Source organism: Moschus berezovskii, chromosome 4 (genome assembly GCF_049115385.1).
Source record: "Moschus berezovskii isolate FMDL1 chromosome 4, NW_MosBer_1.0, whole genome shotgun sequence".
Lineage (NCBI taxonomy): Eukaryota > Metazoa > Chordata > Mammalia > Artiodactyla > Moschidae > Moschus > Moschus berezovskii.
This window is the reverse complement of record NC_142463.1, coordinates 55321029-55338482: the sequence shown is the minus strand read 5'-3', so window position 1 is coordinate 55338482 and position 17454 is coordinate 55321029. Positions and strand designations below refer to the sequence as shown.

General features: G+C 43.6%; 1 protein-coding gene across 2 annotated transcripts in view; it reads right to left on the bottom strand.

The window, feature by feature from the left end:
* The window catches only part of GIPC2 (GIPC PDZ domain containing family member 2), a 106520-nt gene extending 93219 nt beyond the window's left edge, over positions 1-13301 (bottom strand). The window contains exon 1 of one of the 2 annotated variants that reach the window (XM_088835424.1): positions 12890-13301. In XM_088835424.1, coding sequence (XP_088691550.1) covers positions 12890-13129 — 240 coding nt within the window. In that variant the 5' untranslated portion in view covers positions 13130-13301. The remainder of the gene's footprint in view (positions 1-12889) is intronic. The other variant, XM_055401326.2, reaches the window with a different exon arrangement.
* Between the last annotated feature and the right edge of the window lie 4153 nt (positions 13302-17454).

Sequence of the window (17454 nt, the reverse complement as noted above, 5' to 3'; positions counted from 1 at the left end):
TCCCTGGGATTCTCCAGGCAAGAACACTGGAGTGGGTTGCCATTTCCTTCTCCAATGCATGAAAGTGAAAAGTGAAAGTGAAGTCGCTTAGTTGTGTCCGGCTATTAGCGACCCCATGGACTGCAGCCTACCAGGCTCCTCCGTCCATGGGATCCTCCAGGAAAGAGTACTGGAGTGGGGTGCCACTGCCTTCTCTGGCTCATTAACTAAGAGCCAACAAATGGAAGGGAAGGTAGGTTGTAATTAATAACACTGAAGAGGAGGTCAAGAGATGAGACAGGCTGGATTAGGAATATATCTTATATATTGATTATAGTTCTCATGTTTATATCTGAAAAGTTTTGAGGTAACTACAAAAGAAATTGTGTGATACCACGATCCCAAATGTATAAGAAACATATTTGATGTCACAAAAGCAGAAAATGCCTTAGCTCCTAAAATTTTATTTCAATTCATATTACTGTATCTTACTGAATCATACACATGGCATTCTATTTCCCAAGATTTTTATTGAGTTTAAAACACTTCATCTTGGTTACCAAAGAGGGAAGATAGGGGAAGAGAGAGGGATAAATTAGGAGGTTATGTTTAACATACACACACTACTATATATTAAAAAATAAATAAGAACCTACCGTATAGCATAGGGAATTCTATTCAATACTTTGTGATAACCTATATGGGAAAATAATCTGAAAAAGAAAAGATATATGTACACATATAACTAAATCGGGCTTTCCAGGTGGCACAGCAGTAAAGAATCCACCTGCCAGTGCAGGAGATGCCAGAGAGGCAGGTTTGATTCCTGGATCAGGAAGATCCCCTGAAGTAGGAAATGGCAACCCACTCCAGTATTCTAGCCTGGAAAATTCCATGAACAGGGGAGCCTGGTAGGCTCCATAGGGTTGCAAAGGGTCACATACAACTGAGCATGCACGCACACACTCCTGTATAAAAACCTTGCCTCTGACTCCTGTTGGCAGAGCACACCCTAACCCCTTCTGGTTTTTGCCGCTGCCCAAATCAATTTTTGCTCAAATATACTCAATTTTTTTAAGGCTCAGTTTATCTTTTAACAGAGTAAATGGGGAAAGAATCATGGAAATTTTTCCAGGTAAAGGGAAGAACAATAGATAAAAGTCAGAGAACTAAGAATAGTCTCATGTACTGTGCAAGCCGTGGAAGATATCTGCAACACCCCTAAATCAAGAAGTCTCAGGCTACATATTCTCACCAGTGTCCTCTCCAACAGGACTCCTTATCTGCTGTTCATCTGCCTTTGTACCAGGACCTACACTGGACCAGAGACGAGCACTGACCCACAGGCCACCTTTGCCCCACCTGTCCTGTATCCTGACTCACCAACAGAAACTCATTCTCAAGCAGTTCAAGTTTGAGACAGAGTGGGACCCAAATACAGAGGCCAAAACTCAAAGACACAAAGAGGAGGCAATAAGGGCCTTAAAGGAGCAAAATCAGATGAGAGGAGAGATAGTCAAGAACAGAGTAAGAGGGACTTCCCTGCCGGTACAGTGGATAAGAATCTGCCTGCCAATGTGGGGGACACGTGTTCGATCCCTGGTCCAGGAAGATTTCACATGCCGCAGAGCAACTAAGCTTGTGCACCCCAACTACTGAGCCCCCGCATCTCAACTACGAAGCCGGAGTGCTGCAACTACTGAAGCCCGTGCACCTAGATCCTGTGCTCAGTAACAAGAGAAGCCACTGCAATGAGAGGTCCTCACACCACAACGATGAGTAGCCCACACGCCACAACTAGAGAAAGCCTGTGCAAAGTGACAAAGACCCAGCACAGCCGAAACAGATAAAAGGTAGACAAATAAAGAAAATTTTAAAATAAAAGAGGAAGAAGTAGGGAGAGAGTGACAGAGAGGGAAGGTTTCCCAGAGTCTAAAGTTACTGCTTTCAGCCGGGCAAGCATGAGTGATATTCCAGCAGTCTACGGAACTGGATTGTCCAGCTGCAGAGGTGATTCTGGGCTTCCTCACCTCCCTGTATGTCCCAACAAATACATACACGTTGTCCAAGGTAACCTGAGTGTGTCCATCTCTTACCACCTGCAAGAGACTCCCACGTGCATTCAGGATGTCTGGAGGGGTGGGAGCAGGGCGGGGGATGGCAAAGGGGCCACCATCTGTCTGTGAGGTAGCAGAGGCTTGGGGAGGGGTTCTGACTTGATTCTACAGTTGTTTACACACCTACTTCAGAGGATCTCCAGAACAGAGAGCAACAATCTTAAACCCATTTCTTATCCTCCTCATAGCAACGAGGTCTGACATATACATATATCTTCCATCATCTACTTTTATTTATTAAACTTTAATGGAGCATCTAAGCCATCTAGCAACTTTGAAAATGAGATTTTAAGAAAAAAAATCCTCCCAGCCCTCAGAAAGAGATAGGGAAGTAACTAAATTCTATGTGCTAATGCTATGTTAAAATATGCAGTTGTGGGTATTAAACATGGCTAGGTTGACAGATTCACAAAGAAGGCTTCTTCAAGGAGGTGACAGTGGAGACTCGAGAGGTGAGCAGGAGCTATCAGAACAAAGAAGTGAGAACATCAAGAGAAAAGGCACAGAGGAATTAAACAGTTAAATATTCTGGATTAAAAATGTTGTAAGGACATGAGACTTAAGCACACACGAGGCAGGTCTCTAGGCAGGCAGGCCAGACTAGAAAACATTTGGCTGGTGGGGGTTATTTGTAAGTGGTATGGTGTGAATGTTTATCTTCCCTCTCCCAAAATTCAAATGTTGAAATCCTAGTGTCAATGGGTGGGGTCTTTGGGTGTTGCTCAAATTATGAGGGTGGAACTCTCATAAATGGGATTAGTGCCTGATCACAGAGGCTCCAGAGAGATCCTTAGCCCCTTTCACCAAGTGAGGACACAGAAAGAAGGTGTTAGTGATGAACTAGGAAACTGAGCCTTCAGAGGTAACCTTGCTGGCACCTTGATCTTAGAGTTCCCAGCCTCCAGAACTGTGAGTAATAAGTTTTTGTTTTTTATAAGCTACCCAGTTGGTGTTACTTTTTTATAGCAGCCTGAAAGGAATAAGACAGTAACTGGGAGCCCTGTAATTTTTTGCGACTGGTATGATCAGAGCATCAATATTGAAATAGAGGATGGGTGTGGGACAGTTCCTAGCAGTCCAATGGTTAAGACCCCCACTTCCAGTGCAGGGACAAGGGTTCAACCCCTGGTCAGGGAACTAAGATCCTACACACTGTGTGGCATGACCAAAAAACTTTTAAAAGAAAAAAATAAAGGATGGGTGGAATCAGGGAAATCATATTCAGGGTGCCCCTTTAGAATCTGCATTGTAAGAAGACACTGTCAATGCCTCCCAGCCAAAAGCCACCAGGAATTCTCATTTCTAGTTTACTGTCCCTTGCAACAAAGGAGACAGCACATCATGGAGAACTGTGGGGAGAGTCTGAGTAGGAGGGTATTAGAAAAGATTTGGGCTTGTGTCAGGTGATGTTAGGGCAGCTTGAACTTGCTATCAGGAAGTGGGGCCAAATCTATGACTCAATATCCTAGAAAACCTATTACAAGGTGGGAAAAACTGTCAAAAGTAAAGCTGTGGTTGGTAAAAGGAGCTTCAGTCACCTATATTAGTCAAGGCAAGGGGATGCCTGATTATTTTTGTGGTATGGGCAATGTTTGCACTTTTGTCTCTGTTCAGACATGATTACAGAGTAGCCTTATTTCTGTCTGACCCACCACAGTCACAGAATGGTCCCTTCTGATGCTGATATTCTGTGAAATTATCATGTCCAACATGAAACCATCAAGATTTGCCTGTGAGTGGCAGGTCAGCTCCCAGATGTCGGGAGCTGAATTTCTCTTTCTCATACTCTTTCGGCTCAGTGTTGTTGGGCTTGCTTCATAATCCTCAGATCTCAATGATAAAGTGCACACCAAACTCCCAATTCCTTCATTTACCTGTGTTTTTACTGTTTTTCCTAGGAGAGCAGTATACAAGTCAATGAGCCCCATTTTGTTCTATCTTTCTAGATTTCTCATGTGGGAACCAGAAAGACACTGTTCAACTTGCCAGTTATCTGCATTGCTGGGAAATGATCAAGTCTGCAGCACTGTTCACAGCCTCCAGAAAGTGCCACGATGACAGAATACTGACTTCCACAGGGGCCCAGGGCTGGCGTCAGCAAGTTGAGAAAAGCAAGCAGTTTCAGTTTCTGGAAGGTTTCACAAGACAGCACCCCATACACTGTAACTTACTTAGGAAGCATTCTACTTACAAACAGATTCCAGCTTTGCAATTTCTGGAATTTGTGGACATGTAAACATTGGATCCAAGTCATTTTTACTTAGCTTCTCAGTCTCCATACTTTACCCTCTTACTACTCCCCAGTCAAAATATGAGTGATGCTCTTCATGCCTAACCCCCTCAAAGGCTAGTTTCTTTCCTCACACTATAGTATTAAAAAAAAAAAAATTAACACATACATAAGATACCAGTATCGTAATCAGTACTAAAGCTTTATGCTAAAGATACAGGATTTTAAATACCATATTTTCATGAGGAATCTTTTATTCAACAAGTATTTTGAACTCCAACTGTTTCAAGTACAATTCTAGAATTGTGGGCTGCATCAGAAAATAAAATAGACAAAATTCTTTGTGGAGCTTTCAGTTCAGTTCACTTCAGTTGCTCAGTTGTGTCCGACTCTTTGCGACCCCATGAACTACAGCACGCCAGGCCTCCCTGTCCATCACCAACTCCCAGAGTTCACTCAAACTCATGTCCATCGAGTCGGTGATACCATCCAGCCATCTCATTCTCTGTTGTCCCCGTCTCCTCCCACCCCCAATCCCTCCGAGCATCAGACTCTTTTCCAGTGAGTCAACTCGTCGCATGAGGTAGCCAAACTATTGGAGTTTCAGCTTCAGCATCAGTCCTTCCAATGAACACCCAGGATTGATCTCCTCTAGAATGGACTGGTTGGATCTCCTTGCAGTCCAAGAGACTCTCAAGAGTCTTCTCCAGCACCACTGTTCAAAAGCATCAATTCTTCGGCGATCAGCTTTCTTCACAGTCCAACTCTCACATCCATACATGACCACGGGAAAAACCATTCCTTGACTAGACAGACCTTGGTTGGCAAAGTAATGTCTCTGCTTTTTAATATGCTATCTAGGTTGGTCATAACTTTCCTTCCAAGGAGTAAGTGTCTTTTAATTTCATGGCTGCAATCAGCATCCACAGTGATTTTGGAGCCCAAAAAAATAAAGTCTGACACTGTTTCCACTGTTTCCCCATCTATTTCCCATGAAGTGATGGGACCAGATGCCATGATCTTTGTTTTCTGAATGTTGAGCTTCAACCCAACTTTTTCCACTCTCCTCTTTCACTTTCATCAAGAGGCTTTTGAGTTCCTCTTCACTTTTTGCCATAAGGGTGGTGTCATCTGCATATCTGAGGTTATTGATATTTCTCCCGGCAATCTTGATTCCAGCTGGTGCTTCTTCCAGCCCAGCGTTCCTCATGATGTACTCTGCATATAAGTTAAATAAGCGGGGTGACAATATACAGCCTTGACGTACTCCTTTTCCTATTTGGAACCAGTCTGTTGTTCCATGACCAGTTCTAACTGTTGCTTCCTGACCAGCATACAGGTTTCTCAAGAGGCAGGTCAGGTGGTCTGGTATTCCCATGTCTTTCAGAATGTTCCATAGTTTATTGTGATCCACACAGTCAAAGGCTTTGGCATAGTCAATGAAGTAGAAATATTGTGGAGCTTATACTCTAGTATATGGGAGAGGAAAAAGACAAGTTAAATATACATAAGATGTTAGTATCAATGGAGGAAACTAAGTGCTGAAGGGAACAGGAGGTGCTATAATTTAGGGGTTTTGTTCTCCTTTTTTTAGGGGCACTGTAATTTTAAGTGGAATGATCAGAACCAGTCTCAGTGAGAAGGCAATGTTAGAGATGACTTAAGGAAGAACATTCTGGGAATTCTCTGGTGGACCAATGGTTAGGACTCTGAGCTTTCACTGCTGAGGGTGCAGGTTTGATCCCTGGTCAAGGAACTAGGATCCCTCAAACTGGGTGGTGTGTGGCAAAAAAAAAAGGAAGTGCATTCTGCTAAGGAGGGATAGATTCTGGGAAAGATGCAAAAGCCCTAAGGCTCTAGAGTTCAAGGACTCACCAGGAGACCTAACTGGCTGGAGCATAAAGAACAGTGATGACAGAGTGGCCCCAGGGCCTGTAACCATCATTGGATGTTGACTTTTGCTCTAAGTAAGATGAGGAGCTATCAGCCTTGAACAGAGAAATGAGATTAGAAATGTTATCTCAATGGAGATAGCAACTTTTGAGTTTTGCGATAAAGAAGAAATGGGGTAATAGTGTGAGGGATGGGAGCAGGTGACAAGAAAAAGATTGTTTCATTTTTTAAGACAAATAGCATGATTGCCAGAGAAGGCGATGGCACCCCACTCTAGACTCTTGCCTGGAAAATCCCATGGGCGGAGGAGCCTGGTAGGCTGCAGTCCATGGGGTCACGAAGAGTTGGACACGACTGAGTGACTTCACTTTCACTTTTCAGTTTCATGCATTGGAGAAGGAAATGGCAACCCACTCCAGTGTTCTTGCCTGGAGAATCCAGGGACAGGGGAGCCAGGTGGGATGTCCGTCTATGGGGTCGCACAGAGTCGGACACGACTGAAGCGACTTAGCAGCAGCAGCAGCATGATTGCATGTTGAATATACAGCTTGAAATAAAAAAATCACAATTTTTGCCTTTTCTGCTTCCCAAGTACATTGTTGTATTTGACTGCTTTAAGTATTGAGAGACAAGGGGCCGAATTTGCTTGACCCGTTCAATCAACAAATTACTTTGTATTATTACACATCACATACAAACATACACATACAAAATACAAACTAATATAACTAAATCAAAGTTAATCATTTCAGAAATCTTTAGAGGTTTCAGTTTCTGGATATGCAAAGTATCTAACAAAATTTATTTCTTAATATCTTTCAAATTCACTCTTTTCCTACAATCTTTCCACATAATAGAGAATTAAGAAAGCTCATCGAGACACAAACTGCTTGTCAAACAATTACAGTGGTTCAGATAATCAAAATGCCCTTCAACAAGTTTTATGACCACAGCTCGAGTGTAGTGACCAACTCAAATGAATCCTGAATATTTTAAAAGATGGTGTTAAAAACTTTTTGTAAGAGTGACCCAGTATTTATGAGTTAACTGTTCTTTTAGATGAGATTTTCTTTTTTCTCTTTACTAAACTGCTCATTTAGTTGTTTAGAAAAATGATATCAGCTGTAAGAGATTTTTTTGCATAATTGGCCATCTGTTTCAAGGTAATGGTTACAGACTGCACCCTGCAAGAACCCATAGCTTTCGTTAGCTTCCTACTTCAGGAACCAGGAAATAGGTGAAATCCATAATTATCAGATTCACAACAGCCTCTTTCTGAGGCAGCAAGTATTTTTGTGGTTGAGTCTGAGGCTTTGCTTGAAAAGATCATTTGTTTAAAAAAGAAGTTTTGCTGGTTTGTATTTGGAATTCAAATGAAGTTACTGAGAATCCCATGGCTGCTATGTAGTGAACTTGGAACCAGGAAACATTTCAAATTCCAACTCCACCCCACGTCAGTCCCGTGACTCTAGGCAAGCTGCTTGGCTTCTCAGAGCCTCATTTAGCTCAATGGCAAAATGAAAAGAATCTTGCCTCAGTGCAATGGCAAGGATGGGATGACCACCATGTAGACTTACACACCTGGCACAGCCAGGGGCACATTGTAGACTCCCAGTAAATCCACCTGGATCTGCTACACCTGCCATCAGGTCAGGCTACAGCCTTCCCTTTCTTCCTTAGCAGAGAAAGTACAGCTCTTCAGACAGTGCCATTTGTATCCTTAGAGTCACCTCTCTAGAGAAAAGGCAGGACTTTTGATTTAAGCATATAAAAGGGAGAAATTTTTTGTTTGGGGGTTTTCCTCCCCATTGACATCTCAAGTTTATACCACTATTCCTCTTGCTGGGAGGATGGGATGACAAATGGATCTCACTGGTGTCCATTTTATTATAATAAATTACTTGTTTCAAAAGTAACTATTGAGGACTTTCTTGATGGTCCAATGGTTAAGAATTCACCTGCCAATGCAGGACACATGAATTCCATCCCTGTTCCAGAAAGATCCCACATGCCACGAGGCAACTAAACTCATGTGCTGCAATTATTGAGCCCATGTACTGCAACTGCTGAAGCCCACAGCTTGAGCCCATGCCCTGCAACAAGAGAAGCCACCACAATGAGAAGCCCATGCACCACAGCTAGAGTAGCCCCAGCTCACCACAACTAAAGTCGTGTGCAGCAATGAAGACCCAGCACAGCCAAAAATTAATCATTTTAAAAAGTAACTATTGAAACTTTGACATATTCTATGATGATGCATATACTTTATCCTGAATTTACTTCAGTTCAGTTTAGTCGCTCAGTAGGGTCCGACTCTTTGCGACCCCATGAACTACAGCACGCCAGGCCTCCCTGTCCATCACCAACTCCCAGAGTTCACTCAAACTCATGTCCACAGAGTCGGTGATGCCATCCAGCCATCTCATTCTCTGTCGTCCCCGTCTCCTCCCACCCCCAATCCCTCCGAGCATCAGACTCTTTTCCAGTGAGTCAACTCGTCTCAAGAGGTGGCCAAAGTATTGGAGTTTCAGCTTTAGCATCAGTCCTTCCAATGAACACCCAGGATTGATCTCCTCTAGAATGGACTGGTTGGATCTCCTTGCAGTCCAAGAGACTCTCAAGAGTCTTCTCCAGCACCACTGTTCAAAAGCATCAATTCTTCGGCGATCAGCTTTCTTCACAGTCCAACTCTCACATCCATACATGACCACGGGAAAAACCATGCCTTGACTAGACAGACCTTGGTTGGCAAAGTAATGTCTCTGCTTTTTAATATGCTATCTAGGTTGGTCATAACTTTCCTTCCAAGGAGTAAGCGTCTTTTAATTTCATGGCTGCAATCAGCATCTGCAGTGATTTTGGAGCCCAAAAAAATAAAATCTGACACTGTTTCCCCATCTATTTCCCATGAAGTGATGGGACCAGATGCCATGATCTTCGTTTTCTGAATGTTGAGCTTCAAGCCAAACTTTTCACTCTCCTCTTTCACTTTCATCAAGAGGCTTTTTAATCCCTCTTCACTTTCTGCCATAAGGGTTGTGTCATCTGCATATCTGAGGTTATTGATATTTCTCCCAGCAATCTTGATTCCAGTTTGTCCTTCTTCCAGCCCAGTGTTCCTCATGATGTACTCTGCATAGAAGTTAAATAAGGAGGGTGACAATATACAACCTTGACGCACTCCTTTTCCTATTTGGAACCAGTCTGTTGTTCCATGACCAGTTCTAACTGTTGCTTCCTGACCTGCATACAGGTTTCTCAAGAGGCAGGTCAGGGGGTCTGGTATTCCCATGTCTTTCAGAATGTTCCACAGTTTATTGTGATCCACACAGTCAAAGGCTTTGGCATAGTCAATGAAGCAGAAATAGATGTTTTTCTGGAACTCTCTTGCTTTCTCCATGATCCAGCAGATGTTGGCTATTTGATCTCTGGTTCCTCTGCCTTTTCTAAAACCTGCTTGAACATCTGGAAGTTCACGGTTCACATATTGCTGAAGCCTGGCTTGGAGAATTTTGAGCATGACTTTACTAGCATGTGAGATGAGTGCAATTGTGCGGTAGTTTGAGCATTCTTTGGCATTTCCTTTCTTTGTGATTGGAATGAAGACTGACCTTTTACAGTCCTGTGGCCACTGCTGAGTTTTCCAAATTTGCAAAGATGAGCTCGATAAAGGACAGAAATAGTATGGACCTAACAGAAGCAGAAGATATTAAGAAGAGGTGGCAAGAATACACAGAACTGTACAAAAAAGATCTTCATGATTAAGATAATCACGATGGTGTGATCACTCACCTGGAGCCAGACATCTTGGAATGTGAAGTCAAGTGGGCCTTAGAGAGCATCAATCACTACGAACAAAGCTAGTGGAGGTGATGGAATTCCAATTGAATATACTTAACTCTTTTTAATCCAAATGGAAAAACTGCATTGTTTATATACATAAACATACTAACATATGGGGCTTCCCTGGTAGCTCAGATGTAAGGCAGGAGACCCGGATTCGATCCCTGGGTTGGGAAGGTCCTCTGGAGTAGGAAATGGCAACCCACTCCAGTATTCTTGCCTGGGAAATCCCATAGACAGAGGAGCCTGGCAAGCTACAGCCCATGGGGTCACAAAGAGTCAGACATGACTTAATGACAAAACAACAACATATATGCCTAGGGTTACAAAATTTATGAACTTTGATAAACACATCAAAACACCCACTGTTTGTCTTGAAATTCTAATGCAAGTCAGTGCATTGGAAACCAAAAATGCTGAACATGGTTGTCAAGCTATTACTGAGACACTCTGGAAAACGTGGGAAGCAATATAGCAATATAACCTCATGGAATTTGGAACCAGAAAAAAACCCCGATTTTAGGGACTTCCCTGGAAGTCCAGTGGTTGATTCTACACTTCTGCACGGTAGGCATGGGTTCAATAACTGGTCAGGAAACTAAGATCCGATATGCCTTGAAGGGCAGCCAAAAAAACAGCCTCACAAACACATGTAATTTGTGTTTGTGAAACACAAATTTTGAAAATTTTCTAAACCTCAAAGCATTAATTTTCTATCTATGAAGCAGAGCTAATAATAATACTTCTCAGGTATTAAGTGGATTAAGTAAAGTCATGCATCTTGAGCTCAAAATAATAACACATTATGATGTCGAAGACAATGCAAAGTAAATAAATCTGGAGTCCGTAGTTACAGGAGAGAAGTTTAAAGTTGTCAATTAAGAACGCTAACAGGCTCACTCGGAGAAGGCAATGGCACGCCACTCCAGTACTCTTGCCTAGAAAATCCCATGGATGAAGGAGCCTGGTAGGCTGCAGTCCGTGGGGTTGCTAAGGGTCGGACATGACTGAGCGACTTCACTTTCACTTTTCACTTTCACACATTGGAGAAGGAAATGGCAACCCACTCCAGTGTTCTTGCCTGGAGAATCCCAGGGGCGGGGGAGCCTGGTGGGCTGCCGTCTATGGGGTCACACAGAGTCAGACATGACTGAAGTGACTTAGCAGCAGCAGCAGCAGCAACAGGCTCACTTAGCTTAGAAACCAGAAGATCCAAGTTTAAATAATGGCCCAGCCTTTTTGTTACTAGTTATGTGACCGTAGCCAAAAGCCAGTCACATTTTATCTCAGCCCCCTCATTTAATTGTTAAGTATTAATGATATTATTAATAGTTACTATATATAAAGCACTGACCATATGCCAGTGCAATCTGATGTTTCTTTATGCGCTCTAGTCTTCACAATAACCCTTCAAGGTAGGGGCTTTTACCTCTATTTTACAAATGGCTGAAACTGAGAGAAATTAAATTTGTTCAAAGCCACCCAGCTAGTAACTGGTAGAACCTGGATCCACAGCCTGGTTTATCAGTCTCCAAATCCTGTACTTAACTACCCAAATGACCTACCTCCCCTAGAGAAAATCAAAAACATTACTCCTGCAAGAGTACTTTTTGAACTGAAACTCACAGAAGGGGCTTGTGATTTGCCTGCCCCTCAGCGCCTGGGAACCCTGAAAGGTTAGCTTCAATCTCTCTTTCATCTCATCGTGGAATTTTGTCTTTATCTCTATTGCACTTGAACCGATCTGATAAACAACATTAAAGGACAGACAGCCAAAGATAGTTCTATGTACTCCCAAGAGTTCAGGGCAACAAAGTGTTAATAGCTCAGGTCGTGTCTGACTCTTTGCGACCCAGTGGCCCGTCAAGTTTCTCTGTCCATGGAATTCTCCAGGCAAGAATACTGAAGTGAGTAGCCATTCCATTCTCCAGGGGATCTTTGCCATCCAGGGATAAACCCAGATCTCCTGCATGGCAGGCAGATTCTTTACCCCCTAAGCAACCAGGGAGGCTTTCAGGGCCTCAAGACCTTGTGCTTCTCCTTGAAATGTTGACAAAATACTTTCTTAGACTAACTTCTCACAGCTGCATTTGCAGCTAGCTTGTTAAGTATAAAACGTCACATAAATGTCTTCTGAAAGTAGCTATAACAAACTCTAGTTCCTGGCACACATGCCATCAATCTAATTAAGGCAAATTTCAGTCCCCTTTCAAGAATACGGTGTCAAATGTAGAGCTCGCCCCTCTGAAATTTCTGTCAACTAGTCCCATGCAGTTCAGTATAACTTTCTTAGTTATACACCCTTGGAATAATCATCTTCTTGGAAACACCAAAGTGTTGGTGCTGGACATGACATATGAGGGACAAAGTGAGGCTCAGTTTGGCATCACCTGGAAGGCATCACCTAGTTTGGCATCACCTAGCCCCTCAATCCTGGAGATGCTCAGCGTGGCCATCTCACCCCGGCAGAGGAAGCAGCAGGGCAAGGTCCAGATCAAGTGAAGGGTGTTAATTTGCCAACCAGATCTCGACGCTGGAAAGCCGCTGAAGCTGCTGAATCTGGGGCTACTAGAGCCTATTCATTTGCATGAGGAAGAAAGGTCGTCCTGGGTTTCCCAGAAGCCAGATTGAGCCTGGAGAACGTGACTCTCTCCGGTCCTGGGACTGCAGTCTTCCCTTCCCATTAAAACCCTCTCGCTCCACCTGCGGCGCTCACGAGGGACCCCCATCCCTCTTCCGACCCCGGAATTGGGGAAGCGCAGCCGGAGCCAATTTAAGCCTGCGCAGCAGGGGTGGGAGAGGCTGAGCCCCTGCTCCTGGCGCTTACCTCCGACGGAGGGATCTCAAACACGCCCGCGATCTTGGCGTAGAGCTCCTGGATGCTGGAGAAATTCTCCACTCTGCCCGTGGCGCTTCCGTGAGCCAGCTGCGTGTGGAAAACCAGCCTGCGGGCGGGCGCCGGAGGGCCGGGCAGGCTGCGGACAGCCGCATCCGTATGCTCGCCCTCCACCAGTCGGGAGGTCTCCTTGGTGTTGAATTTCTTTTTTCTCCGCAGCCCCAGGGGCATCTTGCCTGGCCGAGGGTGGCGGCCCACCTGCGCTGCCAGCGGGCTGCTGCCTCCTGGACCGGCCCCCTGGACTTTGCGCCCAGCAGCCCGTCGGCTCGAGGCAGGTGCAGCCTGGGCTGGGCCAATTGTAGAGGCCCTTCGGCCGGGGCCCGGTCTGGTCAGAGCCCCCTCCTCCACTGGGAGGAGCTGCACCTGCAGGCGGAGCGGCCACCAGCCCTCTGGAGATCCCTGCGAGAATGAAAGTTGGACCTCAGGATAGGGAGTGTTGCCTGCCTTTCCAGTTCTACAAAGATCAAGCCATCAGCCTCTGCTGCTGACCCTACCCCTACCCCGTGCCCTGAGGGGAATTCAGGATGCCGAAAACAAGGAAGCATTCTGTGCTTTGGAGAGTGTCCCTAGATAGTTAAAATGCATATCTTAAGGAATAATTTCAGTGAACCCAGACTCTTTCATCTTCCCTTACATAGGAAAATTCTACAGTCATTAACTTGAAATGTATGTTCTTTGTGATTAGCACTAATCTTTTGATATTCCAGCACATGTTTTTATCCAACAGAAACACTCATATATCCTGGCTCCTCCCTTACCTCTTCTGAGCAGTTTCTTAGAGCTAGCTATCTGAGAGGCTTCTCAGCTAGAGGAATGTCCTCAAGTGAAACTTAACTCAAAACTTTTAGGTTGCGCATGTTCTTCAGTTGATAACCCACTCCCTCATCTCATCTCCTAGCTTCTTTTCCCTCTTTAAAAAATAAAAAGTGGCTCAATTTCTATAAAAGCCTTAGGATGCTGATTCTACAGAATACCACATCTTAGGATACAAACATGATGGCCCTTCTGGTAACAGTCATAAACGCTGCTCACATGTTTGTGGCCGGGCCACATGCTTTCATGTCTGTACACAGAGGATAAGAATTTAAGTGGAAGTCAATCTCCATCTTTTTTCTCTGTACCATTGGAGAAGGCAGTGGCAACCCACTCCAGTACTCTTGCCTGGAAAATCCCATGGACGGAGGAGCCTGGTAGGCTACAGTCCATGAGGTCTCGAAGAGTCAGACGTGACTGAGCGACTTCACTTTCACTTTTCACTTTCATGCACCAGAGAAGGAAATGGCGACCTACTCCAGTGTTCTTGCCTGGAGAATCCCAGGAACAGAGGAGCCTTGTGGGCTGCTGTCTATGGGGGTCACACAGAGTCAGACACGACTGAAGCGACGTAACAGCAGCAGCAGCATATACCCTGCAAGGCAGAATTGGAAGGAAAAGTTTTGAGATTAGTACCACATTAGATTTATAGTCACATACCCTCAGGTGAGCCCTCAACAACTCTCAGTAAATCTTGTTACTTTTTCCTGGGCACCTTTCTCTCCCAAACGTTCAGCACTCTACCTAAGTGATTTCTCCACCTCTGCCCTCCTTGGTCTCTGCAGAAAACCCTGTCTCATTCTACAGAGGAAACTGAGGCCATTCAGTATGACTCCTGAACTCCCTCAATTTCCAACCCCTTGTCTGTAACTCCATTCACCTCCTTTCTCCAAACTCTGAAGAAATCTCTTCTGTTTACTTGACCCTTGTTCTGATCTCTTCATTCCTCAAGGATCTCTATGCTTAAGCTACCAGCTGACTCTTGTCTTTCTCCTCCCCACCTGGTGCCACCTGCTGATGGTCAAAAGCCCAAATATTTTGCATTGTTTTCAAGTCCTCCACACCTCCACTCCTGCAGTCACAGAGCTCTACCTTTTCACAACAGAGCAAAACAGCCTTGAATTATTAGCTGCATTTCCTCAATTCCTCTTTGCTCTTAGACTCCCTGTGATCAGACTTCACCCCCACATGTCACTGAAATTGCTCTTACTATGGTCAGCATTTAGTCATCAGATACAATGAACACTTTTTGGTCTTTATCTTACTTCACCTTTTGGAGTATCTGACTGCACTGACCACCTTTATTCTTAAATCATGCCTCTGTTTGGATTCTGTCTACTGAGATAAAAATGTACAATATGGGAGTTCTGAGTTTCAGTTTTACTTGGAGATTTACTAAGGACTGAAGAGTGACGAAGAATTGATGCTTTCAAACTGTGGTCCTGGATAAGATTCTCAAGAGCCCATTGGAGCAAGGAGATCTAACCAGTCAATCCTAAAGGAAATCAACCCTGAATATTCACTGCAAGGACTGATGCTGAAACTGAAACTTCAATACTGTGGCCACTTCAATACTTTTCAATACTTTGATGTGGCTGACTCATTGTAAAAGACCCTGATCCAGGGAAGTTTGAGGGCAAGAAGAGAAACAGGTGATAGAGGATGAGATGGTTGGATGGCATCATCGACTCAATGGACAGGAGTTTGAGTGAACTCTAGAGGATAGTGAAGGACAGGGAAGCCTGCAGTTCATGCAGTAATGAAATGTCAGACATGACAAAATGTCAGATGCCTTCCAACAGTGGAGAAGACTCTTGAGAGTCCCTCGGACTGCGAGCAGGTCAAACCAGTCAATCCTCAAGGAAATCAACCCTGAATACTCCTTGGAAGGGCTTATGCTGAAGCTGAAGATCCAGTACTTTGGTAACCTGATGCGAAGAGTTGACTCACTGGAAAAGACTCTGGCGCTAGGAAAGGTTAAAGGCAAAAGGAGAAGGGGGCAGCAGAGAATGAGGTAGTTAGCATCACTGACTCAATGGATATGAATTTGAGCAAACTCTGGGAGATAATGGAAGACAGAGGAGCCTGCTGTGCTGCAATCCATGGGGTCACAAAGAGTCAGACATGAGTTAGTGACTGAACAACAACACAGCCCAAGAGACACCTCTTAGATAGTCTGAGGAGCTGCTCAGATGAGGGGGAGATCAGTGTGTGTGTGATTTTGGCAAAGGTGGTACATGCAAGCAAGCACATATCTCGGTAGAAGGTTGTTGCTAGTTGTGTGGAACCCTCATTAATGGTTTTAGTGCTTTTCTAAGTGTGGGAAGATGCAAGAACCCAGGTCTATAAAAAAAATTTCCTCTCAAAATATTTGACTATCTGAAGCCTTGTTCTACCAGTGTTCGCAGAGACTTGCTCTTAATCTGTGTCCTGACCTCCTTTCAGGGTGTGTTAAAGGTCAGCAGCTGCAGTGGCTAATAACTCAATTCCAGTTGTGATATCTACAAATTGGTATGAACTCCTCTCTTCTTGAAATCTCTAAGATATATTGAAATTCCTGCACTTGTCAGGAGCTGTCCATTATTCACCTGATAAGGCTGCTGGGAACCTAAAAGTTTCCAATTTCTGGAGGGATGAGGTAGAGAAAAAAGACAAATATTTCAATTCTGCTTACAAGGATTATTTTTTGTTGTAGTTGTTAAGTCCTGTCTGATTCTTTGTGACCTCATGGACTGTAGCCTGCCAGACTCCTCTGTCCATGGGATTTTCCAGGCAAGAATACTGGAGTGGATTGCCATTCCTTCTCCAGGGGATCTTCCCGACCCAGGGATCAAACCCATGTCTCCTGCATTGGCAGGGGGATTCTTTACCACTTAGCCAACTGGGAAGCCCCTTCTTTTCCCTTAACAAAACACATTTTCATTCCTCATATCTTCTACTGAATATACAATTTCTACCATTCTTGCATACTGAAATGTTTCCCTTATTATTTCTAGTAGCTTTAACACATATTTTAATTAGAATTCTCAACTCCTGAAAATCAATTTCTAGTGAAAACTAAGAAGTAAGCACTTAGGAACTTTTACATTATCATTCTATACAAGGGCAAATTTTTAAATATTATTCATAATGTTTGAAAACATGTGCTTTCTTATAGAAAATGTCCCAGTTTTGCACCAAACATATTTGTTAATAGTCCTAAATATCTTTAGTTTCTCTATAAAAGAAACCCAGTGTTCAGTAATTAATGTTTCAGTATCTTATTTTATTTGAGAATGACCTAGTCAATAAACTTTCATCATTTAACTTAATTTAGTAAAACTCTAAAATTTTAAGTTTCCAAAATCTGGAGAAGCTATTTTTAAGTAGATATGCCTAAAACATAATTATTCCTAAAGAGTTTACCTAAATATTCTTATCTTATTTACATTTAATTTGCATTTGATTTACATTATTATCTTATTTACATTTTAATTTAATTATAAACAATTTTAACATACCAAGTGATTTCTCTTCCTTATAAATTTTGCACCAGATATAATAAGGTTTTATTTGACTGCGACGAGTTGACTCACTAGAAAAGACTCTGATGCTGGGAGGGATTGGGGGCAGGAGGAAACGGGGATGACAGAGAATGAGATGGATGGATAGCATCACCAACTCGATGGACATGAGTCTGAGTG